General features: G+C 48.9%; 1 protein-coding gene across 3 annotated transcripts; it reads left to right on the forward strand.

Annotated features, from left to right (window-relative positions):
• The first annotated feature begins 245 nt into the window (after window positions 1–245).
• On the forward strand, window positions 246–27,455 carry DCST1 (DC-STAMP domain containing 1). 3 transcript variants are annotated; one of them, XM_081840969.1, is made up of 16 exons: window positions 246–399; window positions 1,342–1,467; window positions 3,802–3,915; window positions 4,964–5,092; window positions 6,035–6,174; window positions 7,489–7,666; window positions 8,581–8,724; window positions 9,124–9,245; window positions 10,323–10,480; window positions 11,744–11,843; window positions 12,163–12,258; window positions 14,497–14,623; window positions 16,800–16,916; window positions 17,963–18,105; window positions 18,815–18,928; window positions 27,147–27,455. In XM_081840969.1, exons 1-16 carry the CDS (start codon window positions 321–323, stop codon window positions 27,390–27,392), a joined length of 2,133 nt encoding a protein of 710 aa, XP_081697095.1. In that variant the 5' UTR covers window positions 246–320; the 3' UTR covers window positions 27,393–27,455. The 3 variants fall into 3 exon arrangements, with proteins under 3 accessions (XP_081697095.1, XP_081697096.1, XP_081697097.1); XM_081840970.1 differs by having other exon boundaries at window positions 3,802–3,876; XM_081840971.1 differs by lacking the exon at window positions 17,963–18,105.
• The last annotated feature ends 107 nt before the right edge of the window (window positions 27,456–27,562 follow it).

Raw genomic sequence — 27,562 nt, forward strand, 5'->3', positions numbered from 1 at the left:
TCAGGTTACTTGTTGGTGTGTGTTGAGGGAGGGGTTTTCCCTTCAATGGAATGCTCATCTGCACAAATAGGATAAAAGAATCCCTGCACTTAGAAATCTAGCCTTTCAGGAAGAAGGCTAGGCTAGTGGGACTTTCTGCAGCTACAGCTGTTGATAGATGACAGTGGAGGGAGATGCCTGTTGGAGTTAATTACTGTGCACAAGGTTCTTGCATATAATTAACAAACAACAACAGCACTGGTGAATCCGTGCTTTGGAGGTCTTGGTTTTTTTAAGAAATACAACGTCCTGCTCCTTTTTTGCGTCAGGAGACATGAGCTATGGGGCACTCAGACGACAAAGGAAAGTACCAAAGAGTGAAGAAGCAGAAGGGCCGGAGGCAAAAGTCCCCCAACACCAGTGAGTCTCCCCCTTTGAGCCCTTGCTCTTGACTCAAGCCTTGGAGGAGAGGTGGGGTATCCATACCCAAGGGTCAAAACATTGTCCTCCAAGCCTCCTTGTCCGGCCCTTAGTGACTCTGCCCTGGCCACACTCCCTCTCCCCCCAGGACATGCCCTTCACTGGGTCTGACAGTGGAGGAAGAACATAGGAACCAGGGCTAGTAGCTGTTGGCAGACTTCTCCTCTATTAATTTGTCCGATCCTCTTTTAAACCTGTCTAAATTGGTGGCCATCCCGGCCTCCTGCGGAAGTGAGTTCCATAGTTTTAACTCTGCGCTGTGTGAAGAAGTCTTTTCTGTTATCTTTTTTTTTAAATAATATTTATTAAAGTTTTAAATGTTACAAAAAGAGAAAGAGATAACTCCAAGTTAAACAAAAACTTGACAACACATCACAATAATGAAAGAAGAGAAGAGAATTTTTTATATATATAAAACAGAAAAACAGAAAAATAGAAACAATTACAAAACACAACGAACCTTCCCATAACTTATCTTTCATTTGCTTGTTTCCTTGACCTCCTCGCACCTCCCTTTTTTGTATTCTAGTTCAGTTAGCTATTTCAGCAAATCCTTTCCATCTTTCCCAATTTTTATCCTATAATTTATCTTAATATAATGTAACTTTACCTTTCCTCCTTTCATCCATTAACAATCTATTTTTACTTAATCCTTTATAATATTTCTGCTAAAGCCACATAACTTCATTCCAGTCTCCTTCTAACATTCCTTAATTTTACAATGTTTCTGTAGATAAACTTTAAATTTCTTCCAATCTTCTGAAGTCTTTTCTGTTATCTGTCCCGAATCTTCCAACATTCAGCTTCATTGTATGTCCATGAGTTCCAGCGTTCTATCCACTCTCTCCGCGCCAAGCGTAGTTTTATAAACTTCTCTTGCAGCTCTGAAATGCGCTCTCAGCTTCCTGCTGCCTCGCTTCTGCATCACGTTCCTTTGGAGCCAGCCGGACGAATTCTGGGCTGCCAAGTTTTTCCTGGGGGCTGGAATCGGGAGCTTGTATGCTCTGGGTGAGTCCACTTTGATCCAGTAAGGGCTGGAAATGTGAATGTAGACGGAGGTAGAAATATATAAATGCATTTTGAATTGGTCTCGGCCAACGTCAGGTCCCAAACTATCAGGGTCCCATGAAACTGGAGGAGCTCACAGTGTTTTGGAAGCAGGTGGATAGTCCATAAGAGGCAAATGTTGCATTCTAGAGAAGCAAAGAAGGGCAAGAACTCAGAGCACCTGCTTTGCTTGCAGAAGGTCCCATGTTCAATCTCTGACATCATCTGAGACCTCTGGGTATAGGGCAGTACAGTATATATATTCAGTAAAAAAAATAATAATCTCCAGATAGGGCTGAGGGAGATACCCTGTTTGAAACCCTGGAGAGCTGCTGCCACACAAGGTAGACAGTATTTGGTTACATGGGCCTAACTCAGTATATGGTAGCTTTGTTTGTTGCTATTTAAGTCACCCCTTTATCCAGAACCATGAGGACTGGTATCTTTATAATCAAGGCCATAGCTCAGAGGTAGAGCACTAAAACCCTGCTTGGCACAGACAGGACTGATCTAGATAGAACAGTTGCTCCTGTGCTCCCTTTAAAAATCACCTCCTTTATTCAAAAAACCATGAGGACTGGACTCTTAACTTGATTTACCACAGTAGCAGAGCATGAAGTATCAACATTCCTAAGTTCCAGTTACAGGTAGGTAGCCGTGTTGGTCTGCCATAGTCAAAACAAAATAAAAAAATTCCTTCCAGTAGCACCTTAAAGACCAACTAAGTTAGTTCTTGGTATGAGCTTTCGTGTGCATGCACACTTCTTCAGATACACTGTGTATCTGAAGAAGTGTGCATGCACACGAAAGCTCATACCAAGAACTAACTTAGTTGGTCTTTAAGGTGCTACTGGAAGGAATTTTTTTATTTTGTTTCATCATTCCTAAGGTAGATGGACCAGTGCTCTGACTTGGTATTGTAGCCTTATGAGGCTTTGCCCTCAGGTGGGAAAAAGTATTGCACCCGGGAAAGGGAAAATGGGAGTCAACAGACACTCAATGAATAGTTTTGGAGAAAAAGCTTTATTTCTACCATCCATGAACTGGTAGAAGGAGCAAGTGTGATAGTTCACAAACAAGCACGGGTTCACAGTCATTTGCACAGAGCATATATTCCCCTTCCAGTTCCCTCCCCTTTCTCCTCCTCTTCAGGAATCCTGCCCCATGTTGAGTTTCCTGAGCATGAACAGAAAGCTCCTGTCTTTGGGAAAGGGGGGTTAGAAGCCAAGGGGGTCGGGGAGCCTTGTGGTTCAGCATGTTCAAGATGTTGCAACTGAATGAGATAAAAGTCAGTTCTCAGACTTGCTCTGACAGAGCCTATTCATTAGCTTTTTGAAGCCTTCTTGTACTGATAAAAGTAACAGTTTGCCTATGCACAGCATCTTGGAGAAAAAGCAGAGGAAAACTTTAGCTGTGGATTTTTAGAAGACAAAAGGAATTTTGGACAGTTTTGAGGTCTGGGGTGATTATTGAGCGGGGGGTGACTTCGGGTCTAGGTGGGGTCACCTGTCCTCACCTCCTTCAGTATGAGGAAGATTACTGCCTCCTATCAGACAAGCATATTCTGAGGCTAGGAGTTTATAGGGCCCAGGGGGCTGGGACAGACCCTTGCAGATTGTCAGCTGTGGGGATACTCAGCTCAACAACTTTGGGCAAAACTGGATTTTCACTTTTTGAAATATGGCAAGTGCCATGGCTGTTGGAAGCAGTCTCATAATGCTTTAAATGCATGGTGTGAGTGTGGCCAACGGTGGAGGATGGTAGGACCAAAATAAAGATGGTTTCCAAGGGTGGGGGGGGGGTCAGAAAATATGATGCACCATTCGTTCAAGGGATAGAAGCAAGAGGAGGGCTGCCATGTGTTTTCCTAGACACATATGGGAATTGGGGTTCCAAAATGGCGTCTGGGCAAATTTTTGCTGAATCGGCAAAATGTCTGGGGAAACTCGGCTGCATGTCAAGTAGGGCGATGTTTTTTTTTTATTATTACAGTGGTACCTCGGGCTAAGAATTTAATTCGTTCTGGAGGTCTGTTCTTAACCTGAAACTGTTCTTAACCTGAGGTACCACTTTAGCTAATGGGGCCTCCTGCTGCCGCCGCGCAATTTCTGTTCTCATCCTGAAACAAAGTTCTTAACCCACGGTACTATTTCTGGGTTAGCAGAGTCTGTAACCTGAAGAGTCTGTTACCCGAGGTACCACTGTATTACAAAAATGCTTTAAAAAAATAAAAAAAAAATCAGGATTTTCACTTTGGGGACCCTAAACAAGAGAGGTCCCTGTCTTGATTTCCAGGCCTTTCTAGGATGCTGATTCTCCCCATGACCATCTCCGAAGAGCACAAGATCGACCTGATGTGTGGCATGGCTGGTGAGGAGGGACGGCGGAGGCTCTGGGGAGAAAGAGGAGGTGCCATGGCAGTGGAAGGATTCGTAAAGGGTTTGGGCAACGAAGGGCCCGCCATCTTGGGAGACCTGTTAGCAGGAGGGCCCAGTGCCCTTTAGCTTTCTGCAAATACCCCTGTAACCCAAAACCTCCGTGCAAACAACCGAAACCATGAATGGTCTTACACTGGAAGAGGCTTATCTAGTGCCAGGAAGTTGTGGCAATCAGTGGGCATATTTGGAGATTTTAGAAATTTCCGTGGGGGCCGTGGCATGGCTCAAAAGGGCCGCCACAGACGGGGTGTGTGGCGTATACCCTGTTTCCCCAGGCCTGGGGTTCATGTTTGCAAGGCCTATGCTGTCCCTGCGGTTGTCATCTTTTCCAACTGTTTTTGGTTTTGAATTTTGAGTTGTTGTACCCCTGCCCGTGGGACCTGCTGGTCAAGGGCAGGTAATAAATTCAATGATACTAATGCACAATGTTTCCCACTGGGACGTGGCATGACACAAAATGGCTGCCACAGGGCGTGTGGCATGGGCATAGCCAGGGTTTTTGTTGGGGGGGGCAGCCAAAGTTCTTGAGCTTTTTTAAGGAGACACCCCCCCAAGTTATTGAACCTTTTGGGGGGAAATCATGGGTAAATATATACCCCAAAAAGAGGATATTACATGGGACAGGCTTTGGTTGGGGGGACAGGCTTCTCCAGGGGGCATAACCTCAGTTGACTGAGTACTTTCAATGGTTTTCAAATAAATGTGAATATCTGGGGTGTGTGTATATGTTTTCAGGGCCCACTGTTCCCGTTATTGTAATCTGCTTTTACTTTTACTTTTTTAATTGCTGTACCTCTCCTGGGATCTGCTGGTAAAGGGCAGGTGATAAATTTAAGATAAATAAATGAACATGCCATGGGGGGTGTTGAAATTCCAAAAGTGGTTTAAACAACCCACCTTTCTTCAGAAGTGCAATGTGTATGCAATTAAATCAAGCTAGTTCCTCCCCAGTGCTGATAAGAGCATGGGGCAGCCCCACAGCATAAAAACTGACTGTCTCCCCCATCTCCCTCCCCTAGGTGTGGCTGCCCTGGGCTGGGGCACGTCCCCACACTTCCGCTGTGCCAGCCTCTTGGTGGTACCCAAATTCCTGGGGAAAGAAGGACGGATTTACATCCTCACCTATGTCTTGGCAAGGGTCTTCGATGGTACAATAAATACTCATATCTATGACTGCATGAGAGAAATGTGTAAAATTAAGCTTGCTATATGGAAAAAGTGAATGGAGAATGTTTTTTCTCCTTCTCTCGTAACACTATAAAACTTGGGGATATCCAATGGTACACAGTGTGTACAGTACGGTGGCACCTCGGTTTATGAACTTAATCTGTTCCGGAAGTCCGTTCTTAAACCAAAACCATTCTTAAACTGAGGCGCGCTTTCCCTAATGAGGCCTCCTGCCATCAGTGCCCTTCTATCATTTGGCTTCCATTCTTAGACTGAGGTAAAGTTCGCAAACTGGGACACCACTTCCAGTTTAGCAGAGTTCATAAACCGAATTATTCGTAAACCGAGGTGCCACTGTATATTTTATGGAAAGTACTCCCACAACAGGCAGTGACAGGTATTAACTTTAAAAGAAACTCTTAATCTTAGGTTTGTGGGTTTCAACCCCCATATTCCTGCATTGCAGGGGGTTGGGCTAGATTGATTGTTGTTTTCAATGCATTTTGTACTGAATATGTTTTAATACGCCTCTATCCAGCATGATAATGTGTGCGCGCTTGCGTGTATATAATACGACTTACTATATAATAAGGTTGTAAGGATGTCGTCATGCTGCAGTTTGTGTGGCTGCTGATAGTATGCAAAAAAAAAGAGAATGTATGGGGTGAATGTGACCAATAAAGATTATTAACAGGGGCAAGTTTGACCATCCCTAGTTTTTCTTTCTGGCTGAACCAGAGGGCTACCCACAGAGGCTGTGGTAAGCAGCCTAACTTCTGGTGCCAACTATGCTGCCATTGCCAAGAATGCCACAGCAGAGGCCTCTGCCCTATTCCTGGATAGTTTGGCGCAAAGGGTGCCACTCCTTTTTCTTTCATGATGTTTGTCTCCCTCCTTCTGCCATACACCCTCCTCCCCACCAGGTCCGGTGGCAAATACCCGGCACAACCTGGGCGAAGTGGTGCGTTCCATCAGCTGCACTGTGGAGATGCAGATTGACAATGCCAAGCGTGCCTGGAAGATTTCGCTGTCCCCTCTACGCAAGATTCTCAAGGACATGGTGGTGAGAAGCAGTATACTAGGTCGGCCAGTGGGGTGGGGTGGGGGGTTGGCAGTACTGCTAGTGCCCCCCAAAGGTCCCTGGGCATTCAGCATGGGAGCTTCTGGCAGGGAGAAACCCTGGTGTGATTGATTAATAATGTTATTATCTATTAAATTTGTATACCGTCCTTCATCCGAAGATCTCAGGGCGCTTTGCAGTACAAAAATGCAAGTTAAAAATGCAAAACTCACCATAAAAACAAGGACAGAACAGAACTATAATCCCACCCCCTCCCACAAATACTTTTAAAAGGATATACAGTGGTACCTCGGGTTACATACGCTTCATGTTACATACGCTTCAGGTTACAGACTCCGCTAACTCAGAAATATTACCTCGGGTTAAGAACTTTGCTTCAGGATGAGAACAGGAATCGTGCAGCAGCGGAGCAGCAGCAGCAGGAGGCCCCCGTTAGCTAAAGTGGTGCTTCAGGTTAAGAACAGTTTCAGGTTAAGAACAGACCTCCAGAATGAATTAAGTTCTCAACCTGAGGTACCACTGTGGGAGGTTAGTCAGCCAAAGGCCTGGTTGTAGAGGAAGCTTTTCCCCTGGCGAAATAGAATGAAGTCGCCAGATGAACATCCCTCGGGGAGAGCAATTCCACAAACAGGGAGCCACTGCGGAGAAGGCCCTTTTTGTGTTTCCACCCTCCAGACCTCACGTGGAAGGAGGCGCACAAAGAACGGCCTAAAGGATGTTCTCTGGGTCCAAGACAGTTTATATGGGGAGAGGTGGTCCTTGAGGTATTGCGGTCTTGAGACGTTTAAGCCGTTTAAGGAGTCTAGGCAGAGGCTGAAGAAAGCAGCTCAACACAGAGGGGATAGTTTTCTAGGAATGGCTTGGCTTTGCAAGCTGGGATGCTGTTAGTTCTCTTGGAGCATCTGCCTGGCCATTGGGTGTTGCTGGACTCCAATCAGCCGCAGCCAGCATGGGATGATGGGAGGTGTAGTTCAACAATGTTCTTGTACTCCCAACTCCTATCAGCCCCAGCCAGCATAACCAATTGCCAGGAATAATGGGATATGTGGTCTGGCAACACCTGGGGGGCCACATATCCCCTCTTCCCTAGATTACATGGACCACTGGTCCCATCCATCAGGGTCCACTTCCTGTGGTCATGCGAAGTGAGAATGGTGGAATGGGAGCCCTGGAATTGGCCCATCGTGGTAGCTGTCCCTGCTGCTTGGGAAAAATATATATGAATCAATCTTTTCCATCTGTGGGGCTGCCATCTCTAGTCCACCCTCTAGCCCCCCCCCCTGTTTTCTGCTTCAGAAGAGCGGCAAGACCCTGAGGTCCGAAACCAGGGACGTCTCACGTTCCTTCTCAGAGCTGAACGAGCAGGTGGCCAGCGAGGCAGGCCTTGGGGTTCGCTCGGTGAGGTCGGCAGTGCACAAAGCCAACCCTTCCACACAGGAGATCTACGAGGCCAAGACCCGAATGCGCTGCACCCGTAAGCATATGGGAAAGGGACACATGGGATTGTGAGCATGGATTATTCAAAGGGTGGGCATGAGGATCGCATATCTGGTCAGCATCACTTTTGCTTCTGTTCACCATCCATCAGTTCTGTCCCATTTCCACCTTTGTCAGAGCTTTATTTTATTTTTTTAATGTATTTAAACCCACATTTGGCACTGCATTCAAACCTGCATTTAATATCACATTCACACCATCCATTTAAATCACTCGTAATCCACTTCAGCAGTCAGAGCTTTCCCCAAATGTCTCTTTAACCAGCGGTTCTCAACCTGTGGGTCCCCAGATGTTGTTGGACTACAACTCCCATCATCCCTGAGCCCTGGCCTTGCTAGCTAGGGATGATGGGAGTTGTAGTCCAACAACATCTGGGGACCCACAAGTTGAGAACTGCTGCAAGCCGTCTTTGTTCATTCATTTCAATGGGGCTACTGTAAGTAAAACTTAGTTGATGCCAAGCAGAAAATATAAAAATACAGAGCATTAAAAAGTTGACAACATCAAATAAAAAATAGAAGTGGACACCAAGGAAGTTATTCCTGATAAATTCTAATCTTTTCCTTATATTTTGGAGAGGGTGTATTATAGTTGGTACATCCACCCATGAGGGGTGGGATTGATTGATTGATTGATTGATTGATTGATTGATTAATTGATTGATTACATTGTACCCAAGGAGCTCAAGGTGGCCTATATAGTTCTCCTCCTAGTCATTTTACCCTGAGATGTAGGTTCAGCTGAGAGTGAAATTACTCAGATTACCGATCGGCAGATATGTCCATCTTTGACTTTTCTTCTACTAAATAGGACTCTCCTTCCTTGGAAGTTTTTAAGCAGAGGTTTCATGGACATCTGTCACTGTTGACACTTTCTTTTCTCCCCTTCTAGAAATTATAGACCAAGCCATCAAACGCTGCCAGAGCTGGTTTGCAGTTAAGCATGCATCTTGCATGCGGACAATTGCCGTGCCCTTCATCAACCACCTGCTTTGCATTCCTATGAAGTTCAGCTTCCTCTGCCACTTTGCCAAGAGTGAGTTCCAGCCAAGGACAAGAGAAGAGAAGCCGCCGTGAGGCCATTGCTTGTAGGGACTGCTTGTTGTGTGGCTGACGGGCTGTTTTTAAGCCTCTTGATAACGGCTCTGCTACCTGGGCTGAACTACAGTTCCCAGGGATCTTTGGTGGGCAGGGGAAGCCATGCAGAACCTCCCTAAACCAAGCTTGGGCCTAGCACACCTTGTGAACCAGACCGGCGTGTCGGACTCAAATCCCGATCCAATCCCATCCTGTGAGTCCCCACCTGCCACCAGCAGTGGTACATTCCCTCCTCCACCTGCCCGTCTGAAGTGGTACATCCCTGCTGAGCACCTAACTCTCGTTCAGAAATGCAGCTTCGCTCTCCAGCTGCTTTCTTCCTCCTCTTCCTCTGCAGTTATGCACACTTGGTGCCATGACAAGATTCCTGTGGAAGGGAACTTTGGCCAAACCTACGATCGGGTTAACGATTCCGTGGATAGTTTAAACCAGGACTTCACAGCCAGTTTAGCGGTCAAGGTGAGTATGGCAAGGGCGATAGGGGTCTAGCAAAGTTTACAGATCAATTAAAAAACAAACAATTAAAAAAATAAACAAGCAAACCCCAGGCATTTAACAACAACAACAACAACAACAACAACAACAACAACAACAACAACAACAACACTACGCCACCCATCTGGCTAGGTTGCCCCAGCCACTCGGCAAGCTCCTAAAAAAATATCAAACAGACAATAAAATGACAAATGTTAAAGATTTCCCTATACAGGGCTGCCTTCAGCTGTCTTCTGAATCTCATATAATACCGTATTTTTCACCCTATAGGACGCACCGTCCCATAAGGCGCACCTAGTTTTTTTGGGGGGGAAATAAAGGGGAAAAAATTATTCCCCCCCCCAGGCGTGGGGCTGGGGCGGGGGAGGCCCGAGCTTCCCCCGCCCCAGCCCCCAAACAGGCAGCTCTCTGCAAGCCGTGGGAGCCCAGCGCTGGCTCCCGCCGCTTGCAGAGAGGTCTGCGAAACCTGGATGCGCTGAGCTCAGCGCGCGCAGGCTTCTGCATGCAGGCAACTCTCCGCAAGCAGCGGGAGCGCTCCCGCTGCTTGCGGAGAGGTCCGCGAAGCCTGCAGAGCTAGAGGGGTTGGTGCGCACCGACCCCTCTTGCTCGCCAGGCTTCAGCGAAAGCCTGCATTCACCCCATAGGACGCACACACATTTCCCCTTCATTTTTGGAGGGGAAAAAGTGCGTCCTATAGGGCGAAAAATACAGTACTTTATATCCTTGACATCTGACGGGAGGGTGTTCTACAGGGAGCGCACCACTACCGAGAAAGCCCTCTGCTGGTTCACTGTAACCTCACTTCTCGCAGGGAGGGAACTGCCAGAAGGCCCTCAGAACTGGACTTCAGTGTCCGGACTGAATGATGGGGGCGGAGACGCTCCTTTGGGTATACTGGGCTAGGGCTGTTTAGGGCTTTAAAGGTCAGCACCAACACTTTGAATTGTGCTCAGAAATGTACCGGCAACCAGCGTAGATCTTTTGGGACCAGCGTTTAGGACATTCCTTTCCTTTCTTCTCCCCCACCCTCCCCACATCCAGGAAGAACACCAGACCATGCTGGTCGGTGCCAACCTCTCCCACAGACACCTGGTGGATGAAGTCAACGAAGAGGTGGCCAAGCAGGGCGAGCGCCTGAGCACCTCCATGTCTGTGCTTCGGGTCCTCCTCTCCTGCATGTTCATCATCGTCTTTGCCTCGTGAGTTGGGCTGGGGGTGTGGCAGCTCCTGGGTGGGGGCAGGGAACCTATTTGGGTTGTGCCTGAGGCAAGCCTGAGGCCCTTGGCAACCTTCATGGATTTTGTTGGACTACATTCCCAGCACGTCTGACCATCGGCCATGCTGGCTGGAGCTGATGGGGGCCTTAGTCCCTGTAAACATCTTGAGGGCTGCAGGGCCTTTACCCCTGTTGTAGAAGCAGGAGCCAATAAATACAGAAACTATGCCTCTGCCCTGCCTACCGACCTTCCTAAGTCTCTGGGTGAGCCTTTGACACCTGGCTTTTCATTGACTGCAGCATGAAAACGTGTTCTGCCATTATTCTGTGCGTGAAAATAAAATAAGCCAAGGAAGAGGAATCTGTGGCCTTCTGGGTGTTGCTGGTCTGTACAGTGGTACCTCGGGTTACATACGCTTCAGGTTACAGATGCTTCAGGTTACAGACTTCACTAACCCAGAAATAGTACCTTGGGTTAAGAACTTTGCTTCAGGTTGAGAACGGAAATCGTGCAGCAGTGGTGCAGCAGCAGCAGGAGGCCCCATTAGCTAAAGTGGTGCTTCAGGTTAAGAACAGTTTCAGGTTAAGAACAGACCTCCAGAACGAATTAAGTTCTTAACCCGAGGTACCACTGTAGCCCTCGTCATCCCTGATGGGAGTTCTAGTACCAACAAACAACTGGAGGGCTGCAGGGGCCCCATCCCTCTTCACACCTCTGCAAGAGCATATAACATGATCCTTGATTGGTTGGGATGTGTGCCGAAGACGGGTGGAGAACCCGTGGCCCCCAGAAGCTGCTTGATTAGAATTGTCCTGCCCTGCCCATTGGCCACACTGGCAGGGAGGACTGGTGGAAGTTGGAGTCCCAACAGCATCCAGAAGGCGTCAAGTTCCCCTCTTGTGCAAGAGGAATGATTGTCTTGTTCCACATCTGCTGTGGGACTGTAATAAGCAGGTGTGCGATGGGGATGGATTTTGAATTTCTACTGGTGGTGGGTTGGACACCAAAGCTGACAACCAGCAGCAGCCCTGACCCAGAGCTTTGCAGCCTTCGGCAGCTGTGATCTGAATGTTGAGGACTAGTTGCATGCTGTGTCATTGGTTGTTGTATTTTTAACGAAGAGGCCTTGGCAGGAGCTTTTGCAGTGGGAGTGGAGCTCGGTGGTTTAGGCAGACAAGGTTGGAGTGCCTCCCCACCTCTTGCCAGATTATTTTTCAGCCCCATCTCCATCCTCCTTTCCCTCAGGGCGTTCTCCTACACAAACAGTTACACGCAGGACATCCGCTTCGACAATCTTTACATATCCCGCTACTTCCGGCAGATAGATGCCCGACGTCGGAAGCAGGTAGGAGCGGCCAGAGTTCGCGGCTTGGCTAGATGGCCGGGTGGTGACGGTCAGCAGTCACAGAGAGAGGGGGTTGTGGTTGCAGGCGGCAGAGGTCAAAGGGCATTCGGGGGAAGGAAGCAGAGCCCCTGCGGAGTTCTCAGACCCATGAAGGATACGTCCCTCAGCAGCCTTTTAGTCACAAGAGCTGAAGTGGAACCTCCACATCCAGAGAGAGTCTACCTCTGGATGTAATTTGCTGGGTGATGACAACAGGCAACAGGGTGATGACAACTCTTCCCCACTCCTACTGCCTCCTTCCGCCCTGTGAACCCTGCAGAAGAAGCGGACACTTCTGCCCTTGCGGCGTGCCGAGCAAAGCAGTCTCATCGACCCCCTCCGCCTCGCTTTCCAGCCGCCTGAGACCAAAAATATGGTAAGTGGATAGGCTTTGGGGGCAGAGACCTACGGAGATGGGGTGGTGGGAGTTAGAGGGAGGCATCCAGGTAGGATACCGAAGGATTGGGATCCTGCTATGCTTTAATAATTGTGAGCTGTGTATCCAGTGCCAGCCTTACTCAGAGTAGGTGCATGGAAGTCAATGACATGACTCACTTAGGTCCATTAATGTCAGTGGGTCTATTCTTAGTAGGGATCGCAGGATCTGTACATTTCAATTCTCTTAGGCCGCATTCGCAGCATACCTTTGAAACACGACGATACCACTTTGAACAGCCATGGCTTCTCTCCCAAAGCATTCTGGGAGCTGTAGTTTGTCAAGGGTGCTGATAACTGCCAGAAGACCCTTGTATTCCCCCCACACAGCTTCAGTTCTCCTCCTGGGGTTGGCCCTGTAAGTTTTCCTACCCCCGCACCTCCACTGCTGTTTTCATGCCAACTTCAGATTTATTAATAAGGCAACCAAATGATGGTTGTAGCCAAGCAGAATCATACTAACATAAAAATATTCATAGGAATTATATAAAACAAAAACGTGACCTATACAATATATCATTATGCGTTTTTGGGTACCAGACTCCCCTAAATTTCTGGATCCAGTAGATGTTAGAATTTAACCAACTCCTGAACCCCTGGATCCAGCAAGGGTTAAAATATAACCCCGGCCAGTTTCCTGATGAGATAATTGCCTGGGAGATGAGCCATTAAGAAAACAAAAGGAAAGTAATGGGCCGTTAAGAAAGCGATTAAGATGGCTCTGTGCCAGACGCAGATGAGTGGGGCCCCTCCTTCAGTTCAGAGCTCGTTAGAAGAATGAAAACCAGGGTTTGGAGTTTTAGCATAGGCTGGAATGTGATTGGGAGAAAAAAGGTTTCAGTTTGGTAAAGGCGGCAAGCTAGAGAGAGGGTCAGAGCCATGTTTGATGTCTGTTGAAATCCAGGGCTGCAGCTATGGGGGAAACAAGACCCTCTTGGGACCAGGTTGTATATATGTGTAAATAAACCATATATCATAGAGATGCCACAGTCTGCACTGTGCCTCTTTTCCAAAGGGAAACACAGGTGATGTGTAAGTTGTGCCTGAAACCCCTCGAATCTTGCACTGCCCAGACATGTACAATATAAAGCAGTCATAAAAATCTAGAATCTTATATCTCGTGGGAGACCACATAACCTTGTCCAAGTTCAGCAGCTTTCCCTGTGAGCTCTATATGTCCAGTGGTGCCCTCTTCCCTTGGAGAGGCAGCGGTGGAATAGTGGTTAGAGTGCCGGGCTAAGACCAGGGTTCAAATCGCCCACTCCGCCATGAATCTCACTGGGTGTGACCTTCAGCCAGTCACTGTGTCTCAGCCCAACCTATCTCACGGGGTTGTTTTGCAGATAAAACAGGGAGGAAGAGAAATGGGGAGGAAGGCAAAAACGTTCCTTTTTAATCAGGCCTTTGGTTGATCTTATTGACACCCAACACTCTTTTAGAATATGGCTTTTTGGGGGGGGGGGTTAATTAGGTTACTGCTTTTGGTTTGATTTTGTATGTTGTGGTCTTGTTGTGAACCACGCTGAAACCTGCAGGTATAGGGCAGGCTATAAGTTGAATTAATAATAATAATAATAATAATAATAATAATAATAATAATAATAATAAAATATTAAATGTGCACCTCACCTTGAGCTCCTGGGGTGGTGGGGAAAGGTGGAATATAAATGTAAACAAGTACCGTATTTTTTGCTCTGTAAGACTCACTTTTTCCCTCCTAAAAAGTAAGGGGAAATGTGTGTGCGTCTTATGGAGCGAATGCAGGTTGCGCAGCTATCCCAGAAGCCAGAACAGCAAGAGGGATCGCTGCTTTCGCTGTGCAGAGATCCCTCTTGCTGTTCTGGTCTCTGGGATTCAGAATATTTTTTTTCTTGTTTTCCTCCTCCAAAAACTAGGTGCGTCTTGTGGTCTGGCGTGTCTTATAGAGCGAAAAATACGGTGAATAGATTTAGCTGTTATTAATTGTTGCCCATGCTGGACAACAAGTTCTTTAACCTGACTCATTATTGCTGGGGGTAGCCTCTTCCTCCTGTGATTTCTCTGAACTTTTTTCGCATAGATGTTTTATGCTGTTTACTGTAAAACACGGGCGATGTCCTCTATCCGGGGGCTGATCAGCCCCATATGTGTCACTGACCCACACTTATTCCTCCCACGCACACACCCTGCTTCTTTCCAGATGTCAGAATTACTGGGCTGTTTGCCAGCATCGCTCTTTGTGATAATTGCCTGCGTCCTTGACTTCCTGCTGTATACCATATTCAGCACCATCAAACACCACTCCTTTGTGGAGTATTCTTTCCGCAGTAAGTTATATGACCCCGGAAGGGAGGTTCCCCCTTTCCCCTCCTCTCCAGCCCTGCCTTAAACATCAGCTGGATATTTAGAAAACATCAAACGGGCAAATATTTATTAATTTCCTTTATTTTAGTACAAGGGTGGGAGAACCGTTCTTGTGCTATAAGGCAAACCTGCGGTGACCCAAGAATGGGCATTCTTCACTGCTGCCGCCTCTATGCTGAACCATGAAATCAAATAGCATTGGTTACGTTTCATCCCACCTCTTATCTCAGTTATCTGAAATAAAACAGCAAATTGCACAACGTACGCTGCTTTTATGCATATGCAATAACGAAAGAAACGAATCAAATGCTTATAACAGAATGTATCATAAGTTCATTGCAACACACAACAGGATCTGATTTCCTTGCCTTACTTTGATCTGTGTTGGTGGGACACCCCCTACTTTTATGCTTTAAAAGAAATACCATTCTAGCTTTTTGGGGGGGTCTTGCTCAGCTATTGCCCTGAGCACATAAAGGTAAAGGGACCCCTGTTCATTAGGTCCAGTCGTGGCTGACTCTGGGGTTGCAGCGCTCATCTTGCTTTATTGGCCGAAGGAGCTGGTGTACAGCTTCTGGGTCATGTGGCCAGCATGACTAAGCCGCTTCTGGCGAACCAGAGCAGCGCACAGAAATGCCGTTTACCTTCCCTCCGGAGCGGTACCTATTTATCCACTTGCACTTTGACGTGCTTTCGAACTGCTAGATAGGCAGGAGCAGGGACCGAGCAACGGGAGCTCACCCCGTCGCGGGGATTCGAACCACTGACCTTCTGATCAGCAAGCCCTAGGCTCTGTGGTTTAACCCACAGCGCCACCCGCGTCCCTTGCCCTGAGCACATGCCTGTATGGCAATCCAGCACCACTCCCAGACACCAGCAAGATGGCGCAGAGTCATTTTAAGAGCAGGAAGTTTTTATGAGCGCAGCATTTGTTGTTGGAAAAGCGGAATAAAAATCAACATTGCAATGTGCTCTACGTGGGTCTGCTGTCAAAGGCGACTTGGAAACTTCAGTTGCTCCAGAAGGCAGCAACCAGATTCCTGGCTGGGGTTCCATTTAGATCTCGTATAACCCCTGCACCAGTTGCCAGTTTGTTTCTGGGTCCAGTTCAAGGCAGTGGCATAGCATGGGGGCGGCAGCACAGGACACAAAATTCTTAGGGTCACAAAATTTCAGCACCTGGTGCTGCCTCCATACAGCTGCGCGCTTCTGTCACTGGGCTCTGTTGAAAATGGCTTCTCCGTGTGAAGCAGGAAGTGACCTCTCCAGACAGCAAAACTTCTTCTTCTTTTTCCCTGTGGCTGCAATCTCCTGGGTGACACAGATGCCATTGGGCAGTTGAATGCGCATGTGTACTCCATCTGTTCCCCTCTCTCCCACACCCTCCCTGCCTTGCCCCGGACGCCTGCTACCCATGCTATGCCACTGGTTCAATGTGTTCATGTTGATGTTCAAAACCCGATATGGCTCACGCCCCAAATACCTTGAACAGACTGCCTTCTTCCCTCGGGTGCTGTGATAGACAGAGGGGCCCCTCTTGGTCGTTCCTCCACCTGCAGAGCCCTGGGTGGTGGTGGGCTGCAAGGGGGCTGGCTCTCTGGTGGCCCCCAAAACTCCCTCCACACAGGCACATGTCTCACGCCTTCATTATGTGGCTTCTGGCAAATGTTCAGGACGCCCCTTTTCACCCCGGCATTTGACACAGTGGTGCCCCGCAAGACGAATGCCTCGCAAGACGAAAAACTCGCTAGACGAAAGAGTTTTCCGTTTTTTGAGTCGTTCCGCAAGACGAATTTCCCTATGGGCTATGGGCTTCGCAAGATGAAACGTCTTGCGAGTTCTTGCGAGTTTGTTTCCTTTTTCTTAAAGCTGCTAAGCCGCTAATAGCTACTAAGCCGCTAAGCCGTTAATAGCCGCTAAGCCGCTAATAGCCATGCTTCGCAAGACGAAGAAACTGCAAGACGAAGAGACTCGTGGAACGGATTAATTTCGTCTTGTGAGGCACCACTGTACTATTTTTGTGGTTGCAAGTTGTTTTAACTTTCTTTTTTTAAAAACATTGTGTTTTAATGGGATGGCTGGGGTAAAGAGCGGGTGATAGCTAACTAGCTAAATCCCTTCTCCTGCCCCTCTCTGCAGGCAGCCACCACTTGGAAGTCATAGTCGGAGGGAACACCATGATGGCCCGTCTCCTGCGCAGCACCATCGGGGCCCTGAACACCTCCTCGGAGATGGTGATGGAGACAAACAACCTGCGTAAGTTGGGGAGGAGTCCAGGCAAGGGCGCCGTGCAGAGGATGGAGACCGTAAGATTGGGGGTGGAGGGTATTTTCTGTGCAGTTTTCCTGGAAGTGGGGAGGGATAAGGCCCCACGGTCCAGGGGTTAGCCTCCAGAGCAGCTGCCAATAGTAATAGTAGTAGTAGTAGTAGTAGTAGTAGTAATAATAATAATAATAATAATAATAATAATAATTTTATTTATACTCCGCCCTCCCCAGCCAAGACTGGGCTCAGGGCGACTAACACCAGGTATAAAAACAGTTGATTAAAATACAACTTAAAAACAAGATTAAGCACAACATTAAAATGCAGCCTCATTTCAGTAGAAATGAGTGCTATGCATATGGGTTTAATATCTAGCGGCAGGTGGGCCCTGAGAGCAGGGCCAGATTTAGGTTTGATGAGGCCCTAAGCTACTGAAGGTAATGGGGCCCTTTATATGTCCAGCTGTCCTTTGTCAGCAACAAATAGTCACTCTTTTTTGTGTTGAATATATGCTATATAGTAATTTATGGACCTAATAGGTATCGAAAGCCATTTGCGCATGTTGCCATGCAACCAGTCCATGCAGAATGTAGGCACCCTATATATAGAAATAAGCAAACCAGTGATATTTTAGGGAGCAGGCTAGCAGGCGGGGCCCATCACTTACATCCTAGGAGCCTACACAACACAAAACACTTTTGCTGCATATAGGTTTTATTCTATTTGTTTTTTATCTTATATTTTGGAAATGTATGGTACATCCAGTTTTTTTCTTAATTTTTTGGGGGGGCCCCCCAAGAGAGTGGGGCCCTAAGCTCTAGCTTGTTTAGCTTATACGTAAACCCAGCGCGGCCTGAGAGGCCTGTCCACTTTGGCCCTTGGCCCTGCCCAGCGAAAAGTTTCCCAGAAGGCAATGCGGCCTTTGGGCTGAGAGAGGCTCCCTGCATGCCTCCACTCGGGATTGAACAAGACCATGGCTGTTGCGTTCTGTCAAAGGTTGCCCCTCTGGCCCATCTCTCTCTTTCTCTCTCCCTCAGACTGCTTGCCGGAAGCGCATGGAATGAGCAAGGAGCAGTATGTGAGCTGCGTCACACCGCTGGGCGCCCTGATCCTGCTGTGCTTCGCGCAGGTCTACGTCTTCCGCATCCGCCGCGTCATCGCCGCCTTCTTCTTCCCCAAGGTTGGGACGCCAGGCCCCAGATTAAATGCACACACCCACACCCACACACACCCTGCCCAACACGAGAAATGTTCTCCGTTGCACTGTGAGGGCAACCAGCAATGTCAGATTTATGTATAAGACACAAGCTATAGCTTAGGGCCCCACACTCTTAGGGCCCCCTAAAAAAATTTAAAGGGAAAATAAAACCTGGGTGTACATTTCCAAAATATAAGATAAAAAACAAATAAGATAAAACCTAACTACAGCAACAGTGTTTTGTGTTGTGTAGGCTCCTATGATGTAAGTAATGGGCCCCGCCTGCTAGCCTGCTCCCTAAAATATCACTGGTTTGTTCATTTCTATATACAGTGGTACCTTGGTTCTCAAACTTAATCTGTTCCGGAAGTCTGTTCCAAAACCAAAGCGTCCCAAAACCAAGGCACGCTTTCCCATAGAAAGTAATGCAAAACGGATTAATCTGTTCCAGACTTTTAAAAACAACCCCTAAAACAGTGACAATTTGTTGTTGACAAAGGATAGCTGGACATATAAAGAGCCCCATTACCTTCAGTAGCTTAGGGCCTCATTAAACCGAAATCTGGCCCTGGCTACCAGGGTGGGTGACGTCCATTTGCGGCCAGAATGGCCGGACAGCATAATAACAACGCTCTCTCTCCAGCCTCACGTTCTCCCTGCCACCCTCTCTCTCTCTCTCTCTCTCTCTCAGAGGGAGAAGAAGCGCATTCTCTTCCTCTACAACGAGATGCTCCGGCAGAGGATGGCTTTCATCATCGTGCAGCGGAAGCGCATCATCCTGCGGGTGCGGCAACGCAAAAGACTGGTGAGTGGAAGAACACAGGTAGCTTCGCTGAATTGTAGAGTCGGGAGGGAGCCCCAGGGGTCATCTAGTCCAGCCCCCTGCACTGCAGGCATCGCAGCAGAAGAATCCAAGACAGACAGCCGTCCAACCTCTGCTTCAAAATGTCCAAGGAAGGAGAGTCCTTCCCTGGAAGTCCGTTCCACCGTTGAACGGCTCTTGCTGCCAGAAAGTTCTTCCTGATGTTTAGTCGGAATCTCCTTTCCTGCAGTTCGAAGCCAATTGGTTCGGGTCCTCCCTCCCAGAGCAGCAGAAAACAAGTTTGCTCCATCTTCCATGCGACAATCCTTTAGATATGGCTCCCATGTCACCCATTGTGCTTTATAAAGACTAGGACTAGCTGTCTGAGAAACAGTTTCTATCCAAATGCGATTTTGGTTTTAAACGCAGTGTAAGGTAATCTTTAGGGACGCGGGTGGCGCTGTGGGTAAAACCTCAGCGCCTAGGGCTTGCCGATTGCATGGTCGGCGGTTTGAATCCCCACGGTGGGGTGAGCTCCTGAAATATACTCAGAGTCGCAAAGTGATTTCATGCTCTTTATTCAGCTCATAGTGGTGAGGAGGAATGAATGAATGTCCCCTCAAAGTATCTGCTTTATATACATTATTTACACAATGGGCTGCACATGATTGGCTAATTCCAGGATTCTACTGTAGGCCAATCAGGTTGTGGATTCACTTCTATCTGGAGCATGATTGGGTGGTTCCTGCTAACCAATCATACTGCTGCATTGTTCTAGGACCAATCAGACTGCTGCATTCTGAATCCTATTGTTCTAGGACCAATCAGACTGCTGCCTTTTGGAGCCTATTGTTCTAGGACCAATCAGACTGCTGCAGTTTGGATCCTATTCAACTCAGTACATAACACCCCTCCCCTCTAAGTTCCAGTCCTGCCCGGAAGGTCGCATTCATAGTCCTCAAGGTACGCCGGTGGCCTACGTGTGCGTTGCGGCCTGGGGTGTTCCCTGGTCCGGGGTTCAGGTTCTGGCTCGTGTTCCAAGGATGGGGCTGTTTGGTCTGGCGCAACCGGCTCGCTCAGTCGTGGTTCTGGTTCCGGTGTCCTTTCGGCCTCGCGGGTCCTCTCTGTATTTACTGATTCTGCCTCTCCTGCTTGCCCCTGCTGCTCTATGGGCCTCACTGCCCCACTGTTCCCTTGGGACTCCTCTGACCTGTCCTCCTCCTCCTGGTTTTCTCCCGGGAATCGTCGCCGTATCTGGTCGCAGTGGCGGCGCCAGCATTGCCCCCCATCTGTTAGCACCTCGTACGACACGGGGCCCGTGACCCTGGTGACTGTGGCAGGCACCCATGCAGGGCCTGCCCCAAAATTCTTTGCGTACACTGGGTCCTGGGCCTCGAAGGTCCGGGGGTTCCTGCCTTCCCCCACCACTACCTCATCCTGAGCTCTATCGGGGTGAAGGCGGTCCAATCTGATTGCAAGGCGCCGACCCATTAGTAGTTCAGCGGGGCTCCGGCCAGTCGTTGAGCTGGGGGTGCTGTGCTGTGCTAGAAGGAATGTGGCAAGGCGGTACTCCCAATCCCCTTGCGTCATGCGGCGAAGGGTGTCCTTGGTGGTCCGCACCATGCGTTCTGCTTGGCCATTGGTGGCAGGGTGGAATGGCGCCGAACGGATGTGGCGGATGGCGTTCTGCACTGTGAAGGTTTGAAATTCTCCTGATGTAAATGCAGTCCCGTTGTCTGAGACGAGAGTGTCAGGGAGCCCGTGGGTTGCAAACAGCCTGCGTAGTACCCGGATGGCTGCGGACGTAGAAGTGGACGGTACCAGTGCGACTTCCAGCCATTTGGTGTAGGAGTCCACCACTATGAAGAATGTTTTCCCCTGAAAGGGGCCAGCGAAGTCCACATGCAGGCGTGACCATGGTGCTCGGGCGGACTCCCAGGACTGGACTGGGGCCCTTGGGGGATCTGGGCGGGATTCCTGGCAGGCCTGGCAGTGTTTGACCCAGGCCTCTATCTCTCCGTCGATCCCCGCCACCACACATAACTCCTGGCAAGGGCCTTCATTCTTACTACCCCTGGGTGTGTCTCGTGTAGGGCTGTGAGGACCCTTTTGCGGAGGGGCTGGGGAACAACGACCCTGCTTCCCCATAACAGGCACCCCTTGTGGGCTGACAGTTCATGTTTGCGGGTTGTGTAGCCGGCGAATTCTGGCCCGGGGCTGCGGCTGGGCCATCCCCTCCACACCCAGTCCAGGACCCGGGAGATGACCCTATCTTTCTTGGAATGGTGTGCAACTTCTTGTGCCTGAATGGGGCGGTCAGGAAGCAGCTCCAGGCTCATAACCTCTTGTGCAGGTGCTGGGTCGGGGCCTGTTTCCGGTAGTGGTAGCCTGCTGAGGGCGTCTGCATGGCCCATCGCCTTTCCAGGGCGGTGAATCAGTGCATACTGGTAGCTGGCAAGGAAAATTGACCACCTGAGGACGCGAGGAGACAGCACTTGGGGGGTCTGCTTTTCGGGGGCAAACAAGCCAAGCAACGGCTTGTGGTCAGTCACCACGGTGAAGGGCCGCCCGTACAAGAAATCATGGAATTTTTTTACTCCCTTCACGATTGCCAGACCCTCCTTGTCGATTTGCGAGTAGTTCCGCTCGGTTTCGTTGAGTGTCTGGGAAAAGTATGCTACCGGTACCTCTCTTCCATCCGGGAGTTGGTGTCCCAGGACAGCGCCGATGCCATAGGGCGAGGCGTCGCATGCTAGCACCACCGGCAGCCTCTCGTCGAAGTGTGCCAAGACCGAGTTTGAGACAAGCAAGTCCTTGACTGCCTGGAATGCGGCCTCCTGGCGCTGGCCCCACACCCAAGGGGCCCGCTTGTCCAGGAGTCTGTGTAGGGGCTCCGCTACCGCCGCCTTGTGGGGAAGGAAGGAATGGTAAAAGTTCAATAATCCCAAGAAGGCCTGAAGTTCAGTCTTGTTCTTGGGCGCTGGGGCATCACAAATGGCCCGTACCTTGTCCCCAGTCGGGTGAACCCCTTCTGCATCCACCATAAATCCCAGAAAGTCCACTTGAGGCACTCCTAGTAGACATTTTTCCCGCTTCACCTTGAGACCCGCCATCTGGAAACGGTGCAGAACAGTGCGGAGGCGGTCCTCAAACTCCTCTGGTGTGGGCCCGGCAATCAACACATCATCAAAGAAGGGGGTGACACCAGGAATCCCTTTAAGGAGAGAGTCCATTAGATTCTGGAATATGCCTGGTGCCACGCTGACCCCGAATTGCAGCCGCTTTACCCTGAACGCTCCTCTGTGCGTCACAATCGTCTGTGCCTCTGCTGTGGCCTCATCTACTGGCAGCTGTTGATATGCTTGGGCCAAGTCCAGCTTGCCAAAAATTTTCGACCCAGCCAGGGTGGCAAGGACATGGCTGACCACTGGCACTGGGTATGCATGGGCCATGAGGGCCTTGTTTATGGTACATTTGTAGTCTGCGCAGATGCGGACCGAACCATTAGGCTTGACGGGTGTGACGATTGGGGTTTCCCAGGGGGCATTAGGCACCGGCTCCAGCACTCCTTGCTCCACGAGTCGGTCCAATTCCTCGTCTATACGGGGTTTCAGGGCGAATGGGACCCGGCGGGCCTTGAGCCTGACTGGTCGTACTGCGGGGTCAAGCTGTAGAGCAATGGGGGGGCCCGTATACTGTCCCAATTTCCCATCGAAAACCCCCGGAAACTCCTTGCATATGGCGTCCACGTCCACTTGTAAGCTCATGTGGTTCACCCCGGTGATGGCTAGTCCCAGTGGTCCAAACCATGCCAACCCCAGTAAGCTAATGTAGGGGCCCTTGACCACAAGCAAGTCCAGTTGCCGCGTCCGCCCTCGGTATTGCACCCTGAAGGTCCCCACCCCCATTGTGGGGACCTTACGTTTCTGGAAGTCCCGGAGGGTGAATGGGGCCGGCCTGAGTTTGGGACCCCCAGTAGGACACAGTTTCCTTAAGGTCCTTGCCGAGATTATGGATAGAGTTGAACCCGTGTCAAGCTCCATGCGGCATGGGGCCCCCTCTATCTGTACCTCTACATAAATTTTCTCTACGTTGGGGTGGGGCAACTGGTATACCTGGAAGTCTGTGAGCTCCGTCGAGTTGCCTTGGTGCGTTGGGCCCCGGGACCTGGGGCTCTTGGATTGGTCATCTGATGCCTGGCTTCGGGTGGGCCGAGCCCGACACACCCGGGCGATGTGTCCCAATTTTCTGCACTGCCTGCACTCTGCGTTGCGGAAACGGCAGGTCCTCCTCTCGTGACTTTCTCCACAGCTTGCGCAGTTCCCTCCTTCTCGTCGAGGCAGCTGTGGTATGTGGGCTGCTTGAGTGCGCTGCTGTACTCGGTGCACCTCCTCCCTGTCGGATCCCGAGTCGTTGGTGAGGTCTTCGTGGTGGACCCTCGGTTGGGACGGCTGGCTCAGCCGTGCCTCTTGCGTCGACCTCTCAGCAGCTTCCGTTGCCAGGGCCTCCTCCAGAGCGACCTGGAACGTTAGGTTCTTCTTAGCGTAGAGGCGTCGTTGCAGCTTCTCATCCTTCAGGCCACCGACGAGGCGGTCACGAAGCATGTTCTCCAGCTCTGAGAAGTTGCAGAACCGGGCAGCTTGGCGGAGAGAGGTCACAAACCCAGTTATGGTTTCCCCAGGGGCTTGCCGCTTTGCGTAGAAGGCATTTCGACGAGCCACCACTGAGGGCTGTGGCGAAAAGTGCCCCTTCAGCTGTTCCATTATTGTTTTGTATGGAACAGTAGCGACGTCTTCAGGCGCAAGGAGAGCCCGGGCGATTTCAAATGTCTCCTCTCCGCAGACGCTGAAGAATATTGCCCTCTTCTTGGCGTCTTCTTCATCGGTGACCCCTTTGGCTTCTAGGAGGAAGGTGAAACGGGAGGCGTACGCTTCCCAGTCTCCAGATGCTGGGTTGAATGGCGAGAAGCTGCTGTCAGTTGCCATTCTGAGTTCCTTGTGTCCCGGAGCTGAAGCCTGGATACACGGTGCGAGGCAGCGGTGCGGCAGGTGGCGGTGCTGCGGTGCTGTGTGTGGCAGTCAGCTCAGCGGGATCCCATCCTCGTCGCCAGTGAAATATACTCAGAGTCGCAAAGTGATTTCATGCTCTTTATTCAGCTCATAGTGGTGAGGAGGAATGAATGAATGTCCCCTCAAAGTATCTGCTTTATATACATTATTTACACAATGGGCTGCACATGATTGGCTAATTCCAGGATTCTACTGTAGGCCAATCAGGTTGTGGATTCACTTCTATCTGGAGCATGATTGGGTGGTTCCTGCTAACCAATCATACTGCTGCATTGTTCTAGGACCAATCAGACTGCTGCATTCTGAATCCTATTGTTCTAGGACCAATCAGACTGCTGCCTTTTGGAGCCTATTGTTCTAGGACCAATCAGACTGCTGCAGTTTGGATCCTATTCAACTCAGTACATAACAGCTCCCGTCGTTTGGTCCCAGCTCCTGCCCACCTAGCAGTTCAAAAGCACCCCTAAGTGCAAGTAGATAAATAGGTACCACTTTATAGCGGGAAGGTAAACGGCGTTTCCGTGCACTGCTCTGGTTCGCCAGAAGCGGCTTTGTCATGCTGGCCACACGACCCGGAAGCTGTACGCCGGCTCCCTCGGCCAATAAAGCGAGATGAGCACTGCAACCCCAGAGTTGGTCATGACTGGACCTAATGGTCAGGGGTCCCTTTACCTTTACCTTTAAGGTGGTCTTTATGTGAGTATATTGTATTCAATTATGGGGTATCAGAGTTTCTAGGGGCTAACCAGGCTGGGATAGCAGGCTTGTGGGTTTTTGAATTTCTGATGCAGATTTTTTCAATTTCGTTGTTCTTTATGGGACAATGACAATAAAGATTATCGTATTGTATTGTACTCCAGGTTAAACATACCCAACTCTATCTGCCATTCCTCATATTATCTCATTTCTTCTTTATTTCAATGTGCTATTGAATAACATGTTTTTGATTGAATAAAAGGAAGGATTTTCCCCAAACATGCTTGCTCCCAGTGTGGATTTGCTTGTGAGCACCTGTTCTCTGCCCCCAGTGCATCTAGAGCACGAGTGTTTGGGCAGTTCTGTGCAATCCATTAAATCTCTGCCCGAAGGCAACACCCTGCCCCCGTTTCCTGCCCACTTGAGCCCCCTACCTTTCCACCTCCCCTGCTGCACGGGGACCTCAGGGCAAGGCTTCCTGTTGGCTCAGCTGACGGGCCTCCGCCCATTCCCTCCCACTGGGGACCACTGAGTAAACCTGCAGCCTAGCCGGGCGCTTTTAAGCACCTGATGATTTAGTAGGGCAAGGGTCAGATAGTTTCATTCTAGGAGCTTGGCTGAAAAACAAGGCACATTCAGGCTCCGCGGCTATACGAAATGCTGGTTCAATTGAACCCGGGCCAATCTCTCTACCTGCAGGGGAAGGGAGGGGTGACATTCTTATTTTTTAGAGCATTTGCACCCCACTTTTCAGCCCTAGAACGGCTTACCTACAAGCAGTTGAAACAAGATTGTCCCTGCCTGCAGGCCTACAATCTAAAAACAAGACACACAAAGGAAAAGGCGCAGGGAGGGAAGAAGGGGAAAGGAAACTCAACATGGATTGTACTGCTTCAGATTGGGGGGGGGGGGAGAGAATGCCATTTTAAATGGCTCTGGAATCTGGATCCTAAAAAGAGACTGTCAAATGCCAACGTTTTGAAACGGGTTGTTCTATTTTTATTCTGGTGAAGGTTGTTGGTTTTGTTATGTAATTTAATGTTGATATCCCCAGCACCCTCTCGACTTGGATATATTTCCAATCAGCAGTCTCCTTTCTTCCCCAGGTGTTTGTTGAAGGATTCTAAGAAACACACCCCAAAAAGTCTGTGCTGTTCTGAAACTGGTGGTTAAAATCAGGGCCATTTTGAAAGGTTCAGTTGGCCATCTTGATTCAAAATGGCGCCCAGTTGTATCCAAACAGAGATGAAGACTCACTTCTTTGATCGCAGGAACTGCCGTATGAAATCCTTAGCAAGGATATTGTTATAATAATATTAATATTAATATTTTTTTATTTATACCCCAGCCTTCTGGTTGCGTTTCCCCAGCCACTCTGGGCGGCTTCCAACAAAGTATTAAAATACAGTAGTCTGTTAAACATTAAAAGCTTCCCTTAAGAGGGATGCCTTCAGATGTCTTCTGAATGTCAAGATGTCTTCCGGATGTTAAGAGGCATCTGGAAACATGTGGCAAACAACTTTCCCTTCAGTGGAAATTCCTGCATTGCATGGGGTTGGACTAGATGACCGTTGGTGATAATAAATGTTGGAAATGTAAAGAGACTGAAGGAACATTTTTTCACCTTTGGTGGACGTGCCCAAGGATTAAGGCTTTCTGGGAGATGATTTATAAAGAAATGAAAAAGGTATTTAAATATACTTTCCTGAAGAAACCAGAGGCCGTTCTCCTGGGCATGGTCGGCCAACTGGTGCCAAAGGAGGACAGAACTTTTTTTATGTATGCCACAGCAGCAGCAAGAATACTTATCGCAAAGTATTGGAAGACACAAGATTTACCCACCCTGGAAGATTGGCAGATGAAAGTAATGGATTATATGGAATTGGCGGAAATGACTGGCAGAATCCAAGACCAGGGAGAAGAGTTGGTGGAAGAAGATTGGAAGAAATTCAAAGATTACTTACAGAAACATTGTAAAATTATTGAATGTTAAAATGATGTTGGAATGAAACGAAGTGGTCTTAGCAATAAGGTTAAAAGGAATATGTAAAAAGGGATGGATATTAGATGAAAATTCAAAATTATAATATGTGAAGACAAAGAATTAAGAGAAAATAGAGAGAGTATGGATTTGCTGAATTAAATATTTGAATTGGAATACAAAAAAGGGAGGTGTGAGGAAGTCATGAAAATAAGTAAATGAACTGTAAGATAGAAAGAGGGATTTGTTTTTAATTGTTTTTGTTTTTCTTAGTGTTTGTATTTTTTGTGTCTTCTTTTTACTATTTTTGTAACTTTCTTGTGGAAACTTTAATAAATATTATTTTTTAAAAAAATAGATGACCGTTGGGGTCCCTTCCAACTCTGCAACTCTGGTTCTATGATATAACATAAGCATATAGCTCCCTTTCTTGCTGGGGCTGAGCACCTCCCTCCCTTCTCTCCTCCCACTGCAGGAGAAGCCCTTCTTGGACAGGCTGGGCCGCTGGCTCCCGTTCCTCCAGCGGTTTCTCCGCAAGTACTGCATCCTCTGCGGCCTGCCCCAATCCAGCAACTCCAAATTGTGCCCAGACCCCGAGTGCGGGACCCTCTACTGCCGGATGTGCTGGCAGGACATGGGGCGGGTCTGCTTTGCCTGCAGCCCCGAAGATCTCCTGTCCTCCGACGACAGCAGCGAGGACCAGACGGGCTACGCAGATTGAGGCAGTCAAAATGGCACCCTCCCCGCTTTTTTTGTTATTAAATGATTGGTTTGGTTGTTCATTTTCCTAATCTTGGTTTTTCTTTTTTGAAATAATTTTCATTCGATTTTACAAATATAAAATTATAACTATACAGTGGTACCTTGGGTTACAGAAGCTTCAGGTTACAG

Source organism: Podarcis erhardii (assembly GCF_964252035.2).
Source record: "Podarcis erhardii genome assembly, chromosome: 15".
In the NCBI taxonomy this organism is placed as follows: Eukaryota; Metazoa; Chordata; class Lepidosauria; order Squamata; family Lacertidae; genus Podarcis; species Podarcis erhardii.

Excerpts from the sequence above, each read along its gene's own strand:
- DCST1 (XM_081840969.1), top strand. The coding sequence starts at position 321 with ATGGGGCACTCAGACGACAAAGGAAAGTACCAAAGAGTGAAGAAGCAG. Across the intron at positions 400-1,341 it reads GCAAAAGTCCCCCAACACCA|CTCTGAAATGCGCTCTCAGC; the intron begins GTGAGTCTCCCC and ends CTTCTCTTGCAG. Across the intron at positions 18,929-27,146 it reads TGCGGCAACGCAAAAGACTG|GAGAAGCCCTTCTTGGACAG; the intron begins GTGAGTGGAAGA and ends CTCCCACTGCAG.